This window comes from Stegodyphus dumicola, chromosome 4, assembly GCF_044657685.1.
Source record: "Stegodyphus dumicola isolate Sdum_Otavi_A_Nest chromosome 4, ASM4465768v1".
In the NCBI taxonomy this organism is placed as follows: domain Eukaryota; kingdom Metazoa; phylum Arthropoda; class Arachnida; order Araneae; family Eresidae; genus Stegodyphus; species Stegodyphus dumicola.
Genome location: NC_140771.1, coordinates 60,941,736 through 60,967,316, shown reverse-complemented (window position 1 = coordinate 60,967,316; position 25,581 = coordinate 60,941,736). Strand labels below are relative to the sequence as shown.

Here is a 25,581-nt window from a genome sequence, read left to right as displayed (position 1 = left end):
TAATACTAAAACAGAACAATTCAGCTCCAATAATGGATATACATGGCATTTACACAATGACAATGCAGTGTGAAGGCATTGTCATTGTGTAAATGTATTTTAAAATTAAGGCAATTAAATGAAGTTTTTTATATGCTATATTTGCAACTTGTATGTCTTGATTATCTAGTTTGAAAAACAGTGATGCTTTCTTTCAAACTTCTATTGGAATGACTGGCGCAAGTTTCGTTGATCTCCACCAACTTTCATGTTCAACAGGATTTTACAATCAGGTATGATGTTTTACTTTTATACGTTTTTAAGGACTACAGCAACATGACAGTTCTGAAATAGACTTCCTTTTCAAAATCTTACATATGTTAAATGTAGGTGTTTTATATTAATACTTATAACAAATACTATGAGACTATAATTTTAGATTACAAATTTCCTCTCCATTAATTTGCTTCTTCTATCATGAATTCCAATTTTTATATGCTCATCTATCCAGAATTCCCACCAAGATTAATTAAACACCCTTGCAGCAGTACAATTTCCATTTTCGCAAATTGAATGACTTTGCATCTGAAACCAGCATTGTATTTGTTTTGTTTGGCAGAACCCACATTTTCTACTAAAAAGATCCCGGGATCAACTGTATTTCAACTAAAGGAAATGTAATTTACTTAAGTCTTCGATGTTTACTTCAAAATCATGGTTTCAAATCACTATATAAAGAGAAAACATCTGACTCGTATGTGAATTCATTCAGGTTGGAAGTACATTCTTACCCAAAATTATGTCCCTCTTTTCTCGATACGCTAAAATATCATTCTTGTGCACACCTGCATTGTATATAACTCACTGTCTTAGCAGAATGTTTTACTCTCTCAAACATTTCTCGACATACATATTGTTTCCATTATTTCTTGTGAATTCACTATACCATTATCAAAAGCCTCAGAAAAATCTTTGAATAAATGACTTCAAAAGATAAGAGCATTATGCATATATCTTTACGGTTTCTTTATAAATAAAAAAAGCTGCCCATTATACTGCAAATATACCTAAAAGTTTAAAACTACAATTTGAAATTATAGGTGCGAGTTATATTCCGGAATATGCAGTAAATGAAAATATAGTAAGCAATGTAAATTATAGGGTGTTACAATTCTTCCATATGTACGATAAGTTGATACATACATCAAAGTTTATCTGGGGGAACAGACATAATTAGGAAAGTTGTTTTATGCTATTAAAATAAAAATTTTGCTGCGCACAATATTTCACAATGTCAGTCTACACATGAAAACTTCTGTGCAATCTTGTATATAATGCTCAGATTCTAAACTGGAAGAAAAATTATAACATAAATATACCATGTCCTTTTCAATAGTAGTACCATCTGCTTCTAAGCCAGGTGGAGCATCATCTATTTCCATCCCGGGTGGTAATGCATCTTCACACTTATCAGCGATCTTTTCATCATCATCCTCATCATCTATTATTGAATCTGCAGTACTTTTGAGAGCTTTTACAACACTCTGTCTCAACTCAAGAAATTCATCAGTTGAAAGAATTTCCCTGGGAGTATTTTTCTTTACATGTTTACGAAACCTGTAAAAATTAAGAAAAGTTTGTAAATATCCAATTCTTCTGGGAAATAAACATGTTTAATTCTCAGTTTGATAAAGTCTCATAGACTCAACAAAAAAAAAAAAAATTTTTTTAATTAATAATACTATTAACATTGCGAACAGTGCTCTAGTTGTTCAATTAAGCAATGAAATATTTTCATGAAGAATAAATTAGTTTTAGTAATACAATGGTAAAAAAAAAATCAAAATACATATTTCTTTTTTTTCTTTCAGATGGCATGAGAGAATAATGTAAAGAAGATAATCAGTCTTTTAAAAATGAAAGACTTTAGTTTCCTTTTCCCTTATAAATATTTTACAATATAGATAAATTAGAATACAAGATCTGAAGTCAAAGCTTCTTGATAAATAATATAAATAAATTCAAAACTTCAAGGAAAAATCATAGTTGTAATACAAGTATCTACATCTGGGCACCTGTAATAAGAAAAATTTGAAGTTTTTTGGATGTCAATACATGGGATGACTGACAATTCTCTGCCCCCCTCCAAAAAAAAAAAACTTATCACACATAATTTTACCTTAAAACATTCTCATAAAGAAATTCTATTAAAAAGAGACAATTCTCAAACTTACATCTCAAAATGATGGCTATATAACTGAGTAGGAATGGTTAGAAGCTGATCATACGCATTGGTAACTTCTTTGAGCTTTTTATTTTTTTCTTCCCAGTTCACATACAAATCCCACAGACGATCAGATCTGAATTCCCGTCCTGCTGCTGCTAAGGCACGTTTAAATAACCTACATTAATGACGAATATAAAATTAAATTTAAGCAGTTTGTTTTTATGTAACAACACAAGAAGCTAATTAATGCAAAATTAAAAAACTCACGCTTTAATATTTTCATAAGAATTTTCCTTATCAGCCTGTTGAGCTATATAAAAATTTATATAATGAATCCACAGGTCAACACTCAAAGGAATAGCTTTTGTACCTTCTTCAAATATCTAAATCAAAATGTAAAAGAAAGAACATGTAAATAACACAAAATAATTAACAATTAAATTTTTTCTATGATTTGCAGCTCAAATGACAAATTATATCTATTTGATATAAACTAAAAACATCCTTAAAAGTACAAAATTTAAAACACAGAAATTATATAAAATAATCAGTAAATTTAACTATGCAAAGCAATTTATGGCAAAAATTTTGGGTGTCATATTTCAAAGAAAATATCCATTTTGACTGCTCTCGAATCCATCTGAACGATATTTTTGCATAACATCTGTATGTATGGCCGGAATAAAGGTCTCTTTTTCCCAAAACGTATTAATGTACATTTGTATGTATATGTATGCGTCTCGCATAAATCAAAAGCAAGTAGCCCCAGAACATTGAAATTTTGTATATGGGACTTCTGTAACGTACTTGAGCACCTCCCTTTCTGGTTGCAATCGGCAGCACAAAAAGTATATACAGTAGAAGTCCGTAATCCAGACTCGTAGGGACTTCGGTTCCGGATTAGGGTTTTTTCCGAATCATAGATCATCAATTTAAATCTGGTAAGATGGAATGCAGAAATTATACAATTAAAAATATGAAACCATAATTTATGAAATAAAGAGCAATTATGATCTAAATGGTATCAAATTTTACAAAAAAAGCTTAATATTTATCTGTTTACTTTATTAAATATTTCTTTCAACACTGTAATATTTTGTTATTTATCAAATAACTATATTTATTGCTGAAGTGGCAATGCCATATTTGTATGATGTAACCATTGCTCAGCAATGTAAGAAATAGTTTTAAGTTTGGAATACTGAAGTTTTACTAGCTAGTAGATGTATGAAAATTTTGCCACTTAAGAATTGTATACAAATTATCTATCTCTGTAAACTAAAAATAATATTTATGTTTTAAAGAAGATTATCTGTTTTGTCAATTACTGAAAAATACGTAACAGTCATATAAATTGAGGTTTCACCAAGATCCTGGAAATTAGGAGTGCAATTATCGATTTCGATGGTGCTGGTCCTCCAGAAAATTGCTGAATTTTTTAGAACAAGTTTGCTAATACCAATTGCCAAGTTTGTTTATTTCAAGGAGAAATGGATGTCAGAAGTCTGCCGTTTTAAAGCCAGATTTTGAAGCGGATCATTCAAAGGTTATCTTCTGTGTTTCTATAACTCGCATCCGAGCAAAGAATTGTCAGAACAGGATATTGCTGATCCTCAAAGATAAGATTAACTTTTGGTTTCATAAAAAAGTGTTTATTGAATTCAAATATTTCATTTCAGAATTATATTTAAATAGTGTAAGTTTTTGTGTGAAATAACTGATAAAAAAAAAAGAACTCCCAGCTGAGTTTTTGAATTTGTTGCCAAGCAGGTACATGGAAAATAAGTAGTAGTCTTTAACTAACATGATTTGATTAACTTGCAGAATTGGCAAAAGTCTTTTATTTAGTTCTCGCCATCCAGGCGTGTGGTAAAAATAGTAATGTCATCCTGATTTATTACAGATTGTATATTCTAAAAGTTGTATTGCCAAACTGGCAAAAATTGCTTGTTATTGCCAACCAGGCGTGGAGAGAGATAGTAAAATCGTCAAACTGACGTGCGTAAAATTCCATTGTATTGCCTAACTGGCAAAGGTGTTTATAGCTTACGAGGCTTGTGAATAGCGAGTTAAAACATCAACCCGACATAGTATTACATTATTTTGTGCCAACCTGGCAAAGTTGTTTAAATAATTCTCTCCAATTGATTAGTGTGAATTTCGTATTAGAGAAGAAAGGGAAAGAAAAGAAGAAAACAAAAGAGAAGAAAGAGAAAAGGAATCCGAAAGAGAAGAAAGGGAAAGAAATAAAGAGCGTGAAAGAGAAGAGCAAATTAGAGCCTTTAAGCTACAGAAACTTCAGTTGGAAGCAATGGCTGCCAGAGCACAGCCAGTAGAAACAATGCAGTTACCTGAGCAGCCTTTAAAAATCAGAATTCACGATGTCATGTCATGCTTCAACACTAAAGAAGATAAAATAAGTTTATTTCTGGTGTTATTTGAGCATCAAGCTAAAATAATGAATATACCTGCTGAAAATCAAGTGACTCAACTTATTTCAATGCTGGCTCCTGACATTGTTCAGCATATTGCTAGAGAACCAGAAGAGGATGAGAAAAAATATGAATATGTAAAAAATTTTACTGTTACAACGATTAAACTGAGAGCGGAAAAATTTTGACAACTATTAACCTTCCAGAACACGCGTGTCGTATTTTTTACGACATCCTTTATTTTACCGTTTTTGGCACGAAAAACGACAGAAATGAGTGAATATTGATAATAAATTTGTTAAGAAATAAATATTCACATTCAAATATAAGTAAATTATTTTTAAGTTCTTATGTTAGTGAGATGGAAATGCAATGATTATAGAAAATTTTAAATTTATTATTTAATAATTATATTTTAAAATCGAAGCTAATTTTAATATTCATCAAAGACAAGTATAGACAATAAAAAAGGAAAACACCTTGGTAGGAAAAAAAGTAAGTTTAGCATTACTTACTTCTGGAAGGAAATTTACTTCTTACTGGTTACAAAAACCTACTTTAATCTAACTTTAATGTTTTTATTTATTTCTAAGAAATAGAAATAAAATAAAATAAGGAATGGAAATCACTATTGTTCTCCCATCCAAAGGTTTCCTTTTCTTCATCAGATAATTCTTGAAGAATCCGAGCAAAATCAGCTGGTTGCACATATTTTTTGGCTATGAAAACCAATATAAAATTTACAGAGCCAAATGTATTTAAATTAAAATAATACACGGCAATTAATAACGCAAAATATTTAAGAAAAAAATTAATTTCCAAATTTTAAAACACAACTATGTGTGCGTCGTAACTTTTATGAAAACGCGGCGACATAACCCAAAAGCCCAGTTAAAAAAAATAGTCAAATGAGTTCCTGTTGGCACATTCTATGATGTGGGGAAGGGTAGAAAGGAGGAATAAAAATGACCTTCAGATGTCAGCTTCGATATGCAAAAAAAGTGCATTAAAAACTGAATTTGTAGTAAATTTTGCGCATGCACGCGTGCTGGAAGGTTAAATAAACACCAAAAATCTACTGAAACTACTTGGTATGATTTCTACTATGAATTAAAGAATTATTTAGAAGGATGGCTTAACAGATGAGTAAGACGAAGTACATCGAGATGAAATACTACATTTAGTAAGGAATTATAAGCCGAATAAAATAAAAACATCTGTCCTGAAGATGAGGATAGTGCTGACAGATCAATTTCCAGTTCATTGCACGCCGTGACACCCCCCCCCTCCGCAGACCAGCATGAAATTGATAAACAGATTTCAGAGTGGTTAGAGAAACAAATCATTAAGCCAAGCTGTTCTGATTACACAAGTAATATCGTGCTAAGTAGAAAAAATGCGGTTCATTTAGACTATGCCTAGACTTAAACGACACTTAAAACCTGGTGGATCCTTTCCATATATTTAATTGCCATGTGTGAAATAGCCAGTCAGGTTCTGTTAATGATTCTTCAATTCTTGATTATGTAATCAATGGGATACCGGATCAGAGTAGTAACAAAATTATTTTGCATGGGTGTAACACTATTTCTGAATTCAAAGAGAAATTAAAAATTTATGAGAAAAATCCGCTTTTAAGATACAAAGAATAAGGGTTATTCAAGTACTAACACAAATATAGCATGCGCTATACCTAATAAGAGGACAGAATAAAGGTGTTATGACCGTGGAAGTATAGGGCGCGTAATGAATGCGCATTCTTTACACGCATGCGTAAAGCATACAAAAAAAAGTTTGTGGCTTTGATGTCCGGATTATAGATTATTCCGAATAATGGACGTCTGGATTACGGACTTTGTAAAGTTAAGTTAAATTTAAATAATTCTCTTGTGCCATTGCTGCAAGGAATGAAATTTGAATTTAACAAATATTCTCTATTCGTATAAAGCTAATATAAATTTAATAAATTTAAATAAAAAATCAAAACTAAGAGCATATGTAAATTACGCGCACGTATCTAAAACCATGGAAAAATATATACACGTATCTAAAACCATGGAAAAATATATAATATTCCAAAAAATTAATCTCAAAAAATTTTTAAGGAATTTTTAAGACCAAATTAAATTACATTAGTGAATAATTGTTGAGCAGTAGTAATTTAGGTTTTACTTTTTGTTGTGAATTTTACTTTTACCCTTGCCTATATGGATGAGGAAACACGAATTGAGTAATTGAAGAGTTAAGTTTGGAGGTTTGATAAGTCTGTCTCCTGCCTGCCAACAATTATATACTTATGCAATTTAATTTGGTCTTAAAAATTCCTTAAAAAAATTTTTGAGATTAATTTTTTGGAATATATATGGTTTTAGATACGTGCACTTAATTTACATATGCTCTTAGAATTTAAATGATATTGTAAATTAGTTCTCAGCATTAATTTTATTTTTACAATTAAAATTTCTTTATTAAATTTTAAATTTATATTAGCTTTATACTAATAGAGAATATAAACAACCACTCTGTTACCCGGCTGAGCTGAGTTTTTTTATTCTTATATCTCGGTAAATGGTGCATTTTTTGCAAGAAAAGTGATTGAATTATGTTGTTCTTATGTTCTGGTTAAGGATTTTATACCTTTAGTTAATCAACTGAATAGTTGTAGAATTATAAACAATTTAAAAGTTGTAAGTGCAACAAAGCCTAATGTAGCAGCCCTCTGCTTACATTTGAAAATAGTAGAATAGTTAATGAAGTCAATTTTTGGACTATCAATGTCCTTTTTGCTGAGTGGGACCAAAAGTAAACTTTCAGTTTGATACACCAAAAAATATGCTGTCTTGTCTGCTGGCTGAATCGCCTGTTTCTATGTAGAAACTCTAATTTCAAAAACTGTTTTTTAAAGAGTTTTAATTTGGTGTTCTATGTTATTCTATATTTTTAAATTTTTAATGAAGATGTTTTTAGTTTTTATGCATTTTTGCCTTGCTGCAAAGTGAGAACAGAATTAAAAGAGAAATATATCTCTAATGAAATTCGAGGAAATAAGTTTAAATGGAACGCAGAAGAAAATGTATAGAATTTAATAGGCCATACAAGGAAGTCATGTCCCCATTAGATTTTTTCTTTAATGTGAGTTGGATTGTATAAGAGGAGTGAGGTCTGAACATTTGACTTGTTGAATAGATATTGTTGAATAGAAAACTAAACAAAAAGACTTCATCCTGTCATCTTGATGTTAAAACATTTGATACTCATCAATAAATTTATTGAAATTAGATAGCTTTTCCCAGCACCTGTTTAAATTTTAGATATGTACAGTGAATTTGGACTTACTTAAATTAAACATACAAGACACTTGTTCTCAGAAAGACAAACTTAATGTAAGTCAAGTATTGACATGCATCTGATGTAGTTTTCAAGGAATAAATAAATAAGCGAAAAAAAAAAAGGACTCCTGAATTATACATGGATTTGACAAAAGGTTGACAAAAATTGCCTGAAGTACCCTTCTAGATGTGGATCATACACACAATGTTCTGCTCTTTGACAGCAGCAGAGTATCAGCGCCAGAGTAGCAAGCCTGTTAACAGCAAGATGTCAAATTTTTTAGCCCCGCTTTCTTTGAACTAGTAGTACAAGAATCCCTGACATATTACTGGTATATTAAAATAATGAGCATTTAAAAATGGTACAAATGCATGTTGACCTTGAAGGTGTATCACATTCCACTGTTTTTAAAACACCTGAAACTTCTGTAAATTATTAGTTTTGTGTGCAGTATTTGGTATTTCAGTTTATATCAAATAGATATAATTTGTCAATTGAGCTGCAAATCATAGAAAAAATGTATTTATTAATTATTTTCTCTATAAATTATGAAGTATTTTCTCCATGAATTTTGTAAACTGCATAGCTTTAACTCGCTCAGAAACACAGCTTTTTGAAGTTGCTCATGAACACCTGTATTTAAACAGCATTTATTAGCCAAATTTGTATAACTACTTACTTTAGAATCTGTTTTCATAAACTTCCATTCCTTAAAATGATATTTACATCGTTAAAGCAAGTAAGAAAGTACCAAATTTTAAATAAAAAGCTAATGTATTAATAAGTGACAAAAAAATCTCGTGACTGTATAAAAGCGGTCATGCAACTCAGAAAGGTTAATACACATGTTATAGTGAATTAATAAAATAATTAGCAATTCTACTGATACTTTGTTTTTATAAGACAAAGTGTGAGCCCTTTGCTAAAACACTTCCAACATCAACAACACAGTGCTAAGATTGATAACCAGGGTTCATAGCCACATTTTAGTTAAAAAAATAAGCACCTATAAGCACTTTTCATGCACATTTTAAGAAAAAAAATAAGCACCTGCCTAATTACATCATACACAACTGCATAACCTTAAAAATTAGACTGGTAATTTAAAATATGAGAAATGCAGTACTTGTTAAGAGAGAATAAGCATTACCTCAACCATGGAAAATAATTACTTTTTTTTTTTTTAATAATAGTTCAATTTACAGAACTAGTTTACAATGAGAGAAAAAAAACTATGCAGAACTAAACTATATTGTAATAACAAGATTTAATGATGAAATTTCAGTTCAAAATAGAGAAAATAAATAATAATAAGGCATATTTATTGTATTCGCTTGGAACCTAATAATAAATACAATTTCTTTTTCCATTCATATTGATATTTAAATAATTTAAATCTAAATTCTGAACATTTTCTAAATTTTCGTTGTATATCAGTTTTCCCTTAACAAATATTGCAAGCAAAGTAATTTAAGTAAAAAAGAGGAATATTTCTGAAATCAGAAGACAGAAATTTGCTTCATGCAGTCATCCTTTAACAGTAAAAGCTTAACTAACCCAAATACTTGGAAATTGGCGAATATTCGGACAGTCGAGCGTAACTTGAAGGAGCGGAAGGGGGGGGGTAGACTGTAGCCGCTCTTTAGATTTTTCCGCAAAATAAATGCTTTTGACATTTCAATATGTGCACCATATAAAAATAAACCAACGGAACTAAAAAATATTCTGCTTAGCAAGCACAGTAAAACTCTTTTAAGTGTTCATTGTGCAATATGTGCACTGTAATTCTTCCCTACATGATATTACGCAATCGGAAGCAACAACTGCCGGTATTGGGAGAATAAAGAATTAAATAACTGGGGTGTTTTTCATTCTAATTTTCAACAGACGCGTTAAATTTCCGGAATAGAATCATTCTTCACTTGGGTTGGTAGCCGCAGAACTTTTAGTCCTATTCAATCCAGATTGGAAAGTGACAACAAAAAAAAAAAAAAAAAAAAAAAAAAAAAAAAGGTCCGTTGCTTGTTTTGCAGTGAACTGTAACAGTTTCAATATTCAAGATTTTGTGGAGAAAGGGGAGACCTCCCAACCTTCGTACTGTATAATGTATTGGCCAAAAAAATGAAATTATTTTGACTATTCGATTACTTTCCCTTTATTTAAGCCATTCTGAATATTATTCCTTGTTTCATCAACAGATGGTATCAGTAGCTTAACTCCTGTTTAATCTTTCTTATCCTATCTAATCTTATCTTGTTCATTTGTGCTTTTGCAGTTGAGGATGATGGTTCGGTAAAACCGTTGAAACTAGTCCTGTGAAAATTTGAAAATATAACGCTGGTTTTTGTTGTTCGACTTCTAAATTAATACTTGTTCAGCGTGTTATTGTATTTTAAACTAATTGTGGGTAAAATAATCTCAAGGTAACAGACTTGACATGAAGCAGAAGACAAATTTTTTTATTGATATGCTAAATTTAATACTAAAAAATTTCAATCGATTTTCTGAGATAGCATATGTAAGCAAATATGGGTCTCTAAGTCAAACATCTGCTCCAGTTTGAAAGAAAAATGCAATCTTGCAGAGCTAATTACCTTTTCAGCAGCTTCAGGATTATTCAGAGTTTTCTCCATATCAGCAAATTTTTTCCAGTAACCATAGCAATATGGGTAATGTTGAAAAAATGCATGAAATGCTTCTCTTGCTGCTTCAATATTATTCTGTTAAAACAAAAATTCATAATGGAACAACTTTAATATACTTTCAAATTCAGATTAAAACAAAGATAATCAAAAATCAATGAAAACTATGATATAGAAAGAATTTCAATTTAAGGATTACAACAAAATGAAATTAAGGATAACAAACAAAATGAAAAATTCTTATACAGTTAATATTTATACAACTTACTCTAACTACTATTTAAAACAGAAACATGAAGTCAATGTCCAACACAAGCAAAATAAAAGTCCCACTGATACTACGAAGAAAATTATTATTTTTTACTTATATAAATTTCTTTTTTTTTATTTACAAGCAATATCTAATTATATAAGATTTTACATAAAAATTAAAAAATTAAATTGTTTAAGAATTATGCTTCATTTTCTTCAAAATATAAATAACTTGAGTGAAACAAGAACAATTTTATTCTATTGTATTTGAATATATTAAAGAAAAGAAAATTCAGTATAATATATAACATGTATTATTGTGTGGACTGTGAAACTATATCTAAACAGCATAATTTAGTGCCAATTATGGCTACGTGTCATATAACAATACACTAATAACAGCTGCTCTTTCATCTGATTTTTAACCCTTCTCGATAAACCATGTTTTGTTTTTATGAACAAGGATTTAAATTAGTTATTACCGCTGTATTTTTTAAACACATTTTGTAAAAATGATTTAAAGTTTGGGACCTACATTCTATAGAACAGTAATCCAATATATTTTTTTTTAAAGTTATGGGATCCTATCATCAAAAAAGTATACAATTAGGAACACGACATGGTCAGCTGAATATGGCAGACAAAAAAGTAATAGATTGGAAAAATTACTACTCAAAATGTTCTAAATAAAGCTTTTGATAAAATTGGAGAACCTATCAAAATAGCAGAAACTGAGAAAAGCCTTTTATGAAGCACACAAAAATGAAGCAGGTTCAACAGTGATTGTTTATTAAATATACAGGTGTCAGTTCACTGAGAACTGATCTAACTTTTAAGAGATCTATCTCTGTCTGTTCTAGGGTAGCCAACTTTTACAGTGACAGGATAATACGTAAGCACCAAAAATTTTTTAATTAATACTCACTTCTTGTTCTATTTGATGAAGCAAAAAAGTCCAGCCAGCAAAATCAAAGGGATTATCACGTACAACTTGCCAATATTTTTCAAGTTCTGATGGTTTAGCCGCTTCTTTTTCTATAGCAAACAAAATACAATTTAAATCACAAAACTGCATCACAAGAAGCTATAAATCTAATGCTATTTTATTGCCAGTTGAAAATCACACAGAAAAAAAACCATCAAATGTATTTATTTCATTATTCTTAGTTACATGTTATATATTTTTAATATTTTTACTTATATTACAAAGCCAAGTAAAGTGGACATATAAAAAATTATATAAAACTAAATTAGTTTTATGTAATAAATATCATATTTAGATATTAGTCTAAATAAATAATATAAAATAGGAAAAGTAAGGGAAGGGGAAACCTAAATGTAATTTTAAGTGCAAGCAGTTGAACTGCAAACAATTACTATTATGTTGCACAATGAACGCAAAGTATTTCAGGACTATTATTATGTGAGGCTATTTTCACAGGTTAATGTGAATGATTTTAATCAATTCAAGTCCAGTCGAAGATTGCAAAACATCATAAAAAAATTGAGAGGCTATTAAAAACACAATAAAGTTAGAAATGCTGTAAATTTACAAACGTATTATATATATATTTTTACAAACTATTTGTAAGTACAGTCTTATAATTCAGTTCTATACGAAAATTCACAATCCCTTATTAGATATGAAAATCTTAACTGTCCTTGATCTTTGTTTTTTTTTAGGGGTGTCCATATAGTATTTGGTAACATTATTAGTGAATATATCTGACACACTGTCCACTTCTGTTTCACTGGAATACCTCTGGTTAGCTGCAGCCTGCATCTCTTCTGACTTCTTCCAAAGTTTATTAATTAATTGCAGTAGGCATGAACTATTTGTAGTCTTCTCATCGGAAGAAACTTCCTTTCAGTTTTCTCGTGTTCCTGCTTAAGAAATGGTTGCAACTCTTCAATCTATACTATTAAAATCTCTGCACGTATGCCTATGTGTTTGTAACATCATCTCCTAGTAAACCTGGATTCCAAAAATTCATTAGAAGGCATTTCGATCATTCTCATCTTCGTATCACTTTAATCAGAAGTTATATTAATTAAAAACTCTGAAAACACTAATTTTCACATTCATTTTTCTGCATGGCAACAGTCTCACATGCTAGAGATAAAAAATGTTTTCCTTCGAAAAGCGCTGCCACTGCTCACTTTCAAATCGTAGAATTCGTTAATAAAAATTTTGTAAGTGTTACAAAATATGCAATAAAAATAGCACTATTTTTTACATCTGTTATTTTAATGTTTTGGGCATGAAAAACAACAGAAATGAGTTAATACTGATAATGAATTTGTTAAGAAATAAAATATTAAACTTACTATTGCAAAATACAAATATGTTGCATTGAAATAAAAGTAAATTATTTTTGAATACTTAAATTAGTGAGGTGGATAGGCAATGATGTATTTTATTATAGAAAATTTAAAAATTTGGCTTATCTTTGGAATATGGTAACAGGTAGTTTGGCGACATTTTGGTAAGGCGATAAAGGTTACTAGCTAGGACTTTAGCAGAGTACATGGATAAAGTCAAGTGTGCGCAATGCCATTTTTGTGCAATTCTGGGATGTTTTTTTAAGTGAAAATAGGTCAACGTGTACATGGATGATACTGTGTATGTGCAATTCTTAAAAACGCGGCAAGCAGTTTGCGATTCTACACTTTCTCCCAATTTCGCACCTAATCTTCATCGTGATTAAGCACTTTTGTTCCATAAAAGTTCTAGCATAAGCGTAATTCGGCTAGCAGATTGTTGGAAAAAAATGTTGAGTAAAAGGAAAAAAAATGCCTTTGCTTCGTGAAAACAAAATGGCGTCCAAACAAGTGTGCTATCTGCCTGAGGGAATTGATGCCTTTGTGGAGGACTTTCTAAGGAAAACTGGCTCCTAAACACATTACACATGGTAAAAACCACAGCAGGTTGCTGTTGCAGGGTTGGTCGTCAAATTTTCGCCAAAAAATCGCCAAGTTACCATAATCCAAAGATTAACCAAAAATTTTTCATTTAATAACTGTATTTTAAAATATAAGCTAGTTTTAATACTCATCAAAGGCAAGTGTAGATAAATAAAAAAGGAAACTACACACACCTTGCTAGGAAAAAAACATAAGCTTAGCATTACTTAACTCTGCAAGGAAATTTACTTCTTACTGGTTACAAAAACTAATTTTAAACTAACTTTAATTTCAATATTTTTTTATTTCTAAATAAAAGAAAATAAAGAATAGTTAAATAGAAATAGAAAAGAGTACAGTAAAAAAAGAAAAACATATTTCTCAATGTTCAAAGTTCACATTGCTTTCCATGCAAATAATTTTGGTAACAGAATGATGTTTGTCTGTGTATTATCTAAGGCATGTCTTGCACTTCGATGCCATGATCACTTTTTTTCCTCTGATATGCAAACTGCATGTTCCTCACTTCAATGAGGATTGCTCTGTCACTTCAGAATTAGGAGCAGCATAATTAACACTGAAGATGTCAGAAGGTAATGTGCCCAAACGAAGATGCTCTTTCATACGACTAATAGATAAATTCTTCAGGAAAATTCTTTGGCTATATTAACTGGCTTTGCAGGAATGTGCTAAACCTATGCATTTATTGCAGTAATATTCAGAAGACTGAAAAAGATAGTAAAGGCCATCTCGTTATGATTCTCGAAACTATATAGGTTGCACACAATTTATCGACAGTGTCCACTCCTCTTTTTGCAGCATTATAATCCACGATTATTTCAGTTTTACTTGTGATTATATATGATGCATCAGGCATAGTAGAAAGAAAAGTTACAGCTTTGTTTCTAAGAGAAATGTAAGAAACAAGGACTTTGCCCGGCTGGAAAACAAATACTGCTGTTCGCATCATCCGTCCCTTATTTGGCAAACATTCCTTGGCACTTCCCTCTTATTTTTTCAATTTTCCAATAAGAGACAGTTTCTTTTTCAGTAACTAATCTGCAAGTGGGATGCTTATGTAGTTATTATTTGTTGTAATATTCCTGCATGAGTTTTCAAGTGGAGAGATCACCCTTTTCAGAACACCCATACGACTGTTTCAAACAGCGTAACAACTGTTAGGTTGCGCTCTATAATAAATTTCGAGGCCAGATGTATAAAATGTTTTTAAGTCTCACAAAGCATACATTTTTGTGCCACAGTTCTATGGTTTACTAGGCATGTACTGAAGCTATTGAAAGCAACCTCGAAAAGGATGCAACATCTCACTGATAGTGACGAATTCATCCAAAGTAAAGCAATCATTACATTTTTTTAGAAATGATTCAAAGATATTCTGAACAACTGGCAATTGGTCCATTTTACGTCCAGTCAAGAAGAGTATGAACAGTTGTATATTTTGATTTGGATTAAGCCCTCAGGCATAGAATAAATATACTTGCAAATGTTGCTCTGAATGTTGGATTTATATAAAAAAATATTTTTACGCTGCCATCGCGTGGGCTCGAACCACCAACCTTTCGGTTAACAGCCGAACGCGCTATCCGATTGCAACTGCTGACACAATTGGATGTAGTTTTAAAGAATGTCAATCCATATGCAAAAGCTTACAAGATGCGGAAAGAATCTGAAGGAACTAAAAAGGACATCACAACACTCAAAAAGAAAATGAAGCACTTGTTTTCAAGAGTGCAGATGACGGGCTGATCTTTAGAATATGATAACTGGTAGTTTGGCGAGATTTTGGAGGCGATAAAGGTTACTACTTGGGACTTTGGTAATAATGTGAGCAGTACTCAGTTCCGATTACGCATTATTTTGTGTGAGGGAAATGAGAGATCATGGGATATGTCATGTGATATTAATAGACGAATTACGGTTCTTTAATCGGAAAAGGGGGGAATTTGGAAAAATATCTGTGGCTGTATATTATTTTGTATTAAGCTTCATTGTGTGTTGTGTGAAGTAGGGTTGAATAATTTTGGGATTGTATGGCGCTGTCTAAAGTGAATTCTAGATTTTTAATGCGTTTGTGTGATAATTCAAAAGAATTGGTTGAATGGTGCATGAGTGTAGGTTTAATTGTGGATAAGTAAATATGAATGTCCAAAATGTGGGAATCAAATGAGATTGTGTGAAAGGAAGGATATTACTGATAAGTTTGAATGGCGGTGCAAGAAATCAGGTGAAAATGGACATTTTGTGATCTGCCATGCACTCAAGATTCTGTAAAAGATTAAGTAAGTTAGTATTTTTAATCACTTGAGGATATTATTTTTATGCATTGTTCTAAATATAAGGAATAAATAAATTAATATGTTATTATTGGAAAAATTTTATAAGCACTAAATTAGTTTAAAGTAATTAAGATTTTAAGCTAATTTTTATTAATTTAATGTATGTGCTTATTTATATTTTAAGTAGTGTTTTTGAATTTAATTATATTTTAATTAAATGATAGTTATTTTGTGAATTTTATGTTTGTAGGAATTTGGTATACGTTTTAATTGAAGTAATGCATGGAAATAATTTAAATATTTGACACTAAGTATTTGTAATGTTTGCGGTATGAATTCGTTGGTGACGTTTATAATATAATAGATAATTTAGAAGTAAAAGTTTTTGGATATTTTATTTATTTTATACGTGGAAATGTTCATATTTGGAAAGGGTATATACTTTTTCGTTATTAGGTAATTTCATATATGTTCTTTCTAACGGGTTTAAAGATTCAGAAAATTGTCATGCATTTTCCTGAAATTTTTCTAATTTATGAGAAAAAAGCAGTGCACATGGATATGGTAAAGAGTGTGCGCAATGCCATTTTTGTGCAATTCTGGGATTTTTTTTTTTAAGTAAAAATAAGTCGACATGTACATGGTTTAGTGATATTTTAATTAAATGATAGTTATTTTGTGAATTTTATGTTTGTAGTAATTTGGTATACGTTTTAGTTGAAGTAAACTTGCATGGAAACAATTTAAATATTTGACACTAAGTATTTGTAATGCTTGGGGTATGAATTCGTTGGTGACGTTTATAATATAATAGATGATTTAGAGGTAAAAGTTTTTAGATATTTTATTTATTTTATATGTGGAAATGCTCATATTTGGAAAGGGTATATACGTTTTCGCAATCAGGTAATTTTATATATGTTCTTTTTACCGGGTTTAAAGATTCAGAAAATTGCCATGTATTTTCATGAAATTTTTCTAATTTATGAGAAAAAAGCAGTGTACATGGATATAGTGAAGAGTGTGCGCAATGCCATTTTTGTGTAATTCTGGGATTTTTTTTTAAGTAAAAATAAGTCGACGTGTACATGGTTTATGTGTATGTGTTATTTTGAGAAACGCGTAAGGAGTATGGTATTGTGCACTTTTTCCCAATTTTGCAGTGAATATTTGTCATGATTAAGCAGTTTTGTTAGATAAAATTTCTAGCATAAGTGTAATTCGGCTAGTAGATTGTTGGAAGAAGTGTTCAGTAGATAAAAAGAAAAGAAACATGTCTTCATGAAGACATTACTTCATGAAGACAAAATGGCGGCGGGGAAAAAAAAATAGAGGGTTGCTGTAAGAGAGTTGGTCGCCAAATTTTCGCCAAAAAATCGCCAAGTTACCATAATCTAAAGATCAACCCAGATGACATTCCTCTATAAAATTTAGATATTGAGATACTAGCAAGAGGTGTTGGTCTTATTAATATCAGTACTTAAATCTTAACTTGAAACCAATGACATATGTAATTTCCTATCCTCATGATGATCAAGGATTCAGAGTTCGACAGCAGTATTATAGTCACAGATGGCCTGTACAAGATTGCTACAACCCTATTTTATATGGCTAAAAATTGTTAGTCAAGCCAATATAAAGCTGAAACATTTCATATTGAAATGCTTTTATGGATTTTCTTTTAAGAGTAAATACTGTATAAATGTTGCTTTGGCCACAGCCCACTCATCTGGCGGGTTTGCGAGCTAGTGTAATAAAATAAAAAAAATGATTAATGGTTGCTTCTCTGTCTGCTTTTTCTGTTTCATACACTGATGCACTTTTTGTATTTATGCACCAGCTAAATAGAATGTAAACCAAATTAGGCTCCTAACACATTAATAATGTACATGGGATATTTATCAACCTACACACTTGTTTATTATAAGGGGCATTCATTATTTGAGGCAACAATGTTGCATATTGATAATAAATGTTGGAACTCTTTTGTTATTAGGACCAGATTCAAAAATGTATGTATGATTTTATATATGCATTTATACATATGCATATACACATACACAAATATAGTATACAATTCTGAATCTGGTCACGATAACAGAAAAGTACAGAAATTTTTAAAATAATGTGTTACACCGTGTTTACTGAACATCATAATGTCGCCAAATACCGTGTATCCCATATTAAACTCAAAACTGCAATAATTAAAATAAGAAATATCAGTTTACATTAAATTGCATTACATAAACTGTACACATCGGATAAATTACTTGTATGTATTAGTAACCATGTTTCTTGGCAAGGCTAAATCACACACCCTCGCCAACACCAACACGGACTATCATATCAATTACATACAGCAAATTTTGTACATTTATTTTTCCTAAACACTAAATAAACGGCATTTGGGACTAAAAGTCGACGACAGTATTTAATGATTTACAAATGTCATTTTTTGTGCCTGAGAGAACAAATTTGCAATTTTAACCACGAAAGTCAGAAATAACAATCTACTGACAAATATATACAAAAAATGTTTCAGGGTATTAAAAGCAGATTTAAGATAGTCTTACCTTTCTTTTTTGATCGTTCCTCTTCCATTTTTATCTTGCTTTTTTCACTAAACATAAAAATAGAAAGAAAAGCAATATAAAAATGCTAGCAAATTCTTTAAAACTAATATATATATTTGTGAAAATGTACAAAAGTTCTTCAAAAGAATCTGAAAATGATAATAAACCGGTATGTTTTACGAACGCAGTTTGAATAATGCATTCGAGAAATGTTCTAAAAAGGGATCGGCACTATATTAAACAATTTAGGGATTCAAATACCAAGGATGTGGCTACAAAGAAATAACTTGAGATCCACACATAATTTTTATAACACGGGTGACAAAAAGTAATGCAATAGGCTTATGAAGCAAAGAACAATACCGGTTTGTTTCTAGACAATGACATAAAATAAAGAAGTATAATAATTTAATAATAAAGCTTTATAAACTTACACAAAAACACTCAATGACGAAAAAGCCGAAGATTTAGTACGACAAAAACACTTAGGAAATAGGAATAAAACAATACACGTTAGTGTACAATAAACCGCGGAGAAGTACGTTAACTATGACCGTAATTAGTGGTCAGATATCTTTTTCTTTATCTGTCTACTTTGTCTGTCTGTCTGTCATTATTATTATTTTTTATTATTATTATTTCTTTTATTTTCATTTAGCTGAAAATTTTAGATAGTTCTAATTATATCAGATAAATATATCCTAGTTTGAAAAAAAATTAATTTTTTAATTTTCTATAATCAAAATAATTTTGAAAATGTGGGAAGAAAGCCTGGCAACAGCAAATTTAGTTTTTGCCTAAAAGTGAGCTGAAGAGTTGTATCCTGGTTGTTGATGTTAGTAATGTGGAACCACCGTGTGTGTGAAACAGAAACAGGTTAAATTCAAAATAAAATATCCGTCTGAATTTTTAAGGCAGTGATTTGATTGAGTAATCTGTATTCTCAAATTCATTATTACTTTCCCTTCATTGATTTAAATCTGTGTATAAGTATGATTTAAGAAAAAAAACTTACTAATTATTCATATTGGTGACTTTTGATGTTGAAAATTATTTTTGAGTGTAAGTATCTCGTTAAATTTTATGTAATGAAATTTAGCCATTCTTTCTGTGTTGGTTATAAAGTGCATGCGAAACAACTATGACAAATTATTATTAAGCCGAAATACTGGAGAGCAGAATAACATTTAATTTAAAAAAAGTGAACTAGTCATTTCCAGTTCTTTAGAAACTACCCGCTCCTTACACGAACACGTTATTTTATTCTTTACAGTTAACGATTCATATATATTTTTAACGGAAGCAAATGATCAGTATTATAAGCAAAATGTGAATTTTTTTTCCGGGAAATGACTTCGTGTATCTACTTTTATTAATGAACTGTATGAAGTCACTTTAAAATAAAAAAAATAGCGGAAAGTTTTTTTGGTTGATCTTTGGATTATGGTAACTTGGTGAAAATTTGGCGACCAAATCTGCTACAGCAACCCTCTATTTTTTTTTCCGCCGCCATTTTGTCTTCACGAAGTAAAGATATGTTTCTTTTCTTTTTATCTACTGAACACTTTTTCCAACAATCTACTAGCCAAATTACACTTATACTAGAAATTTTATCTAACAAAACTGCTTAATCATGACAAATGTTCACTGCAAAATTGGGAAAAAGTGCACAATCGGAAACTCTTTGCACATTTTTCACAATAACACATACACATAAACCATGTACATGTCGACTTATTTTTACTTAAAAAAACATTCCAGAATTGCACAAAAATGGCATTGCGCACACTCTTCACTATATCCATGTACACTGCTTTTTTCTCATAAATTAGAAAAATTTCAGGAAAATGCATGACAATTTTCTGAATCTTTAAACCCGGTAAAAAGAACATATATGAAATTACTTTATCGCGAAAAAGTATATACCCTTTCCAAATATGAACATTTCCACGTATAAAATAAATAAAATATCTAAAACTTTTACCTCTAAATTATCTATTATATTATAAAAGTCACCAACGAATTCATACCGCAAACATTACAAATGCTTAGTGTCAAATATTTAAATTATTTCCATGCACGTTTACTTTAACTAAAACGTATACCAAATTCCTACAAACATAAAATTCACAAAATAACTATCATTTAATTAAAATATCACTAAACCATGTACACATTGACTTATTTTTACTTAAAAAACCATCTCAGAATTGCACAAAAATGGCATTGCGCACACTCTTCACTATATCCATGTACACTGCTTTTTTCTCATAAATTAGAAAAATTTCACGAAAATGCATGAAAATAATACTACAAATATATAACTCACAAAATCACGATCATTAAGTTAAAATATAATTAAATTAAAAAAACACTACTTAAAATATAAATAAGCACATACATTAAATTAATAAAAATTAGATTACAATCCTAATTACTTTAAACTAAATCATTGCTAATAACAATTTTCAAATAAAACCATTTTAATTTATTTACTCTTTACATTTAGAACAATGCATAAAAATAATATCCTCAAATGATTAAAAATACTAACTTAACTAATCTTCTTCAGAATCTTCATTACGTCGCTGCAGTATTACTGCTAATTTCTAAATCCTAAATCCAGTAGTCAACTGGAAGTCTATTCACCAAGTAATAAGAAATTAATAAAATTTCACCAATACTCAAACTACTTTACGCAAACCACGTACCCTTCCTTACACTCCTTTTCACAAAATGTCCATTTTCACCATATTTCTTGCATCGCCATTTAAACTTGTAATATCCTTCCTTTCACACAATCTCAACTTATTATTATTATCAGATAAACACATTAAAAATTTAGAATTCACTTTACATAGCGCCATGCAATCTGAAAATTAATCAACACTATTTCACACAACACACAATGAAGCTTTTCCAAATTAACCCCCTTTTCCGATTAAAGAACTGTAATTCGTCCATTAATGTCACATTTCACACAACACAGAATATAGCTAAATACGAAATTTCCAGATTTCCCCCCTTTTCCGATTAAACAACTGTAATTCGTCCATTAATGTCACATGACATATCTCGTGATCTCTCATTTCCCTCACACAAAATAATGCGTAATCGGATCTGAGTGCTTCTCACATTATTACCAAAGTCCTAGGTAGTAGCCTTTATCGCCTCCAAAATGTCGCCAAACTACCAGTTACCATATTCCAAAGATCAGCCCTTTTTTTAAGTTGCCGAAAATGAAAACATAAAAAATTCACATTAATTATCAAAAACAATTATTTTGCTGTGTATCCCCAGTGAGAATTGCATTGCCATAAGATAATTTGTCACTGGAAATCGCCAATGTCCACAATATTCTTGTGGAGGGTTTTTTCTTTCTTTTAAAGTAGAAGTCTCCGGGCTATTAATTGACGTTATAATTTTTTGGTAAAATATATTTTAGGGTACGCCTTGGTGATTTTTGGAGGTACATGGATACCAAGTTTGTGCAATTCTTTGACTTGTTATTTTGGCTTTGTGTAGGAGCGATTTTTGCACTAAAATTTGGCAACCAACCCTGCTACAGCAACCTCTTAGTTTTTTTTTTCGGTGCCATTTTGTCTTCACGAAGTAAAGAAATATTTCTTTTTTTTTATTTACTGAACAATTTGCTAGCCGAATTTCGCTTATGCTAGAAATTTTATGGAACAAAAGTGCTTAATCATGACGAATATTAAGTGCAAAATTGGGAGAAAGTGAAGAATCGCAAACTCCTTGCCGCGTTTTTAAGAATTGCACATACACGGTAACCATGTACACGTCAACCTATTTTCACTGTAAAAAACATCCCAGAATTGCACAAAAATGTCATTGCGCACACTCTTGACTTTATCCATGTACACTGCTTTTTTTCTCATAAATTAGAAAAATTTCCACGAAAATGCAAGAAAGTTTTGTGAATCTTTAAAGTCGGTAAAAAGGACATATATGAAATTACCTGATCGCGAAAAAGTATATACCCTTTCCAAGGATGAACATTTGCACGTATAAAATAAATAAAATATCCAAAAACGTTTCCCTCTAAATTATCCATTATAAACATCACCTGCGAATTTATAAGGCAAACATTAAAAATAATTGCAAATACTTAGTGTCAAATATTTAACTTATTTCCATGCAGGTTTACTTTTACTGAAATCTATTCCAAAATGCTACAAACGCATAATTCACAAAATCACTATCATTTAATTAAAATATAATTAAATTAAAAAACACTAGTTAAAATATAAATAAACACATACATTAAATTAATAAAAATTAGCTTAAAATCTTAATTACTTTAAACTAATTTATTGCTAATAAAAATTTTCCAATAATAACATATTAATTTATTTATTCCTTATATTTAGAACAATGCATAAAAGTAATATCCTCAAGTGATTAAAAATACTAACTTACTTAATCTTTTACAGAATCTTGAGTGCATGGCAGATCACAAAATGTCCATTTTCACCAGATTTCTTGCACCGCCTTTCAAACTTATCTGTTATATCCTTCCTTTCACACAATCTCATTTCATTCCCACAAGTTGGACATTCATACTTATCCGCAATTAATCCTACACTCATACACCATTCAAGCAATTCTTTTGGATTATCACATAAACGCAATAAAAATTTCGAATTTACTTTACATGAGGCCATGGGATCAAATATTAAGCAACACTGTTTCACACAACATAGAATGAAGCTAAATACAAAATGCTATAAAGTACTGCAGATATTTTTGCAAATTTCCCCCCTTTTCGATTAAAGAACTGTGATTCGTCCATAAATGTCACATGACATATCTCATGATCTCTCATTTCTCTCAGACAAAATAATCCGTAATTGAAACTGGGTAAGTAACCTTTATCGCCTACCAAAATGTCGCCAAACTGCCTGTTACCATATTCCAAAGATTAGCCACCAATAGCAAGAGAAAAATTGCACAAAAATGGCATTGTGCACTCCCTTGACTTTATCCATGTATACATCAACCTATTTTCACTTATAAAAACATCACAGAATTGCACAAACTAAGCTAAATCGCCATTACACAAAGACAAAATAGCAAGCACAAACTCAGTATTCATGTACACATCGACCTATTTGCACTTAAAACAAATCCCAGAATCGCACAAAAATGGCATTGCGCACTCCCTTGACTTTATCCATGTACATATCGACCTATTTTCACTTAAAAAAACATCAGATAATTGTGCAAACTATGCTTTACGCACTTTCTTGAGTTTGTCCATGTACACATCGATATATTTTCACTTGAAAAGTCAAAAGAGCACCCAATTCTACAGTAGAGGCAAACAAAAAATACATAATCTAAATAAACTACATTTTAAACCAAACAATAAAATAACATAATAAAGGAAAAACTGTTATGTACTATTTTAGCACTACACAAAGTAAATATCCACTTACGTAATTTAGAAATTCCTTCGTCTTCATTCTTTGGCACACAAAATTCCTTAACAGCATCCAAAAACTCCCTAACATTAATTATCTGAACTACAATCCGTATATTGGCATCACCATATAAATTCACAAAAATAAGAGTCAAAAACATAGTTCCGGACTGTCTGGAAAATGGCCACTAAGTAAACCTTCATTTACACACCAGTCAATTAATGCACATTTCCCCTTTCGTTCCAAATCGTACAGAAACTTCAAATTAATCCTACTACATTCAGCTACTGTACCGTCTAAACAATGAAACAAGCAATGTACTTCTAAGCAATACACACCACAAAAGCTCTTACAAAACATCCCACGATTCAAAATTTCCTGGAATAATGCAAGCGGTTACGTCATAAAAGGGTTTCCATAACATTCAACTACTCGGGTTACCGTATAAATGATACAACAGCTTTGCAATAATATAAGGGGTACCTTAAAGTCAATTCTTATTTTTTTTAAGTTATACTTTTATGAATTTCATTTACTTTTTGTTAATATCAAAGTCAGCGTTAACAAGTTAAAATTTTTTTGTCTGCATCTCAAAACCGCTCAATTTGAGTGACTGAGTAATCATATTGAATGTTACTAAAAATCTTCTTCGTGCCTTACTGTCTTCACTACTACAAGTGACCGTATAACTCCACACCTCTTTAAAACCACTACTGATTAGTGTATTATGTGTAAATTACAATACTATTAATTTTTCTAAGCTCTATAATCCTAGTATACAGTACATACGAGATTTGGCGACATTATGATAAGCTGTTAACGCAGAATTTAGGATGATCATAAACGAGCTAGGATTTTACCAAACACTTTAAAATTCATTTATGAGACATTTGTTTAGTTATATAGAAGTGAAAATTGTGATTAAATTTTGGGTAATGGGCAGAATCACCCACTTTTTTGCACGTTTCTCACAATCACCAACTTGAAAATAACAAGTCAAAGAATTGCACAAACTCGGTATCCATGTACACATCGACTTATTTTCACTTAAAAAAAAATCAGAGAGTTGCACAAACTTGGCATTGCTCACTCCCTTGACTTTATCCATGTGTACATCGATATGTGCCATATAAGTGGGCGATTCCTCATCAACTTGAAAATAAAAAGTCAGGTTCAGGTCGTAGTGCAGCGCACACCCAATGTTTAACCATAGGTAATGTGGTTATTTTCCAACTGCACTATCTTTTTATTTTAACATTATAATATTGTTTGAAAGAATTTTGACATATGTACATTTTTTCATATGATTACAATATAGTTGTGACATATGGTGCCTTTCATACTCGAATACATAACGGTAAATGTTGAACATAATAATAAGTACAGAACATAAAGGCAAATATATAACATAAAGGTAAATATATAACATATTGGGTCATAATGACATACATATAACAATACATAGCTAATCTTTGGAATGTGGTAACAGGTAGTTTGGCGA

The 25,581-nt window shown here is 30.5% G+C and overlaps 2 protein-coding genes across 5 annotated transcripts in view; one reads left to right on the top strand and one right to left on the bottom strand.

The window, feature by feature from the left end:
- Positions 1-19,203, bottom strand: part of Prp39 (pre-mRNA processing factor 39) — a 106,287-nt gene extending 87,084 nt beyond the window's left edge. For both annotated transcript variants that reach the window (XM_085815004.1, XM_085815005.1), the window contains exons 1-7: positions 19,071-19,203; positions 18,637-18,683; positions 11,788-11,897; positions 10,563-10,688; positions 2,474-2,589; positions 2,214-2,381; positions 1,359-1,596 (exon numbers count right to left, since the gene is read on the bottom strand). In XM_085815004.1, coding sequence (XP_085671130.1) covers positions 1,359-1,596; positions 2,214-2,381; positions 2,474-2,589; positions 10,563-10,688; positions 11,788-11,897; positions 18,637-18,664 — 786 coding nt within the window. In that variant the 5' untranslated portion in view covers positions 18,665-18,683; positions 19,071-19,203. The remainder of the gene's footprint in view (positions 1-1,358; positions 1,597-2,213; positions 2,382-2,473; positions 2,590-10,562; positions 10,689-11,787; positions 11,898-18,636; positions 18,684-19,070) is intronic.
- A 242-nt stretch (positions 19,204-19,445) lies between these two features.
- LOC118197492 (mitogen-activated protein kinase kinase kinase 7-like) overlaps positions 19,446-25,581 on the top strand; it is a 135,126-nt gene continuing 128,990 nt past the window's right edge. For 2 of the 3 annotated variants that reach the window (XM_035369004.2, XM_085815003.1), the window contains exon 1: positions 19,446-19,698. The gene's annotated coding sequence lies outside the window, so the exon portion shown is untranslated. The remainder of the gene's footprint in view (positions 19,699-25,581) is intronic. The other variant, XM_035369003.2, reaches the window with a different exon arrangement.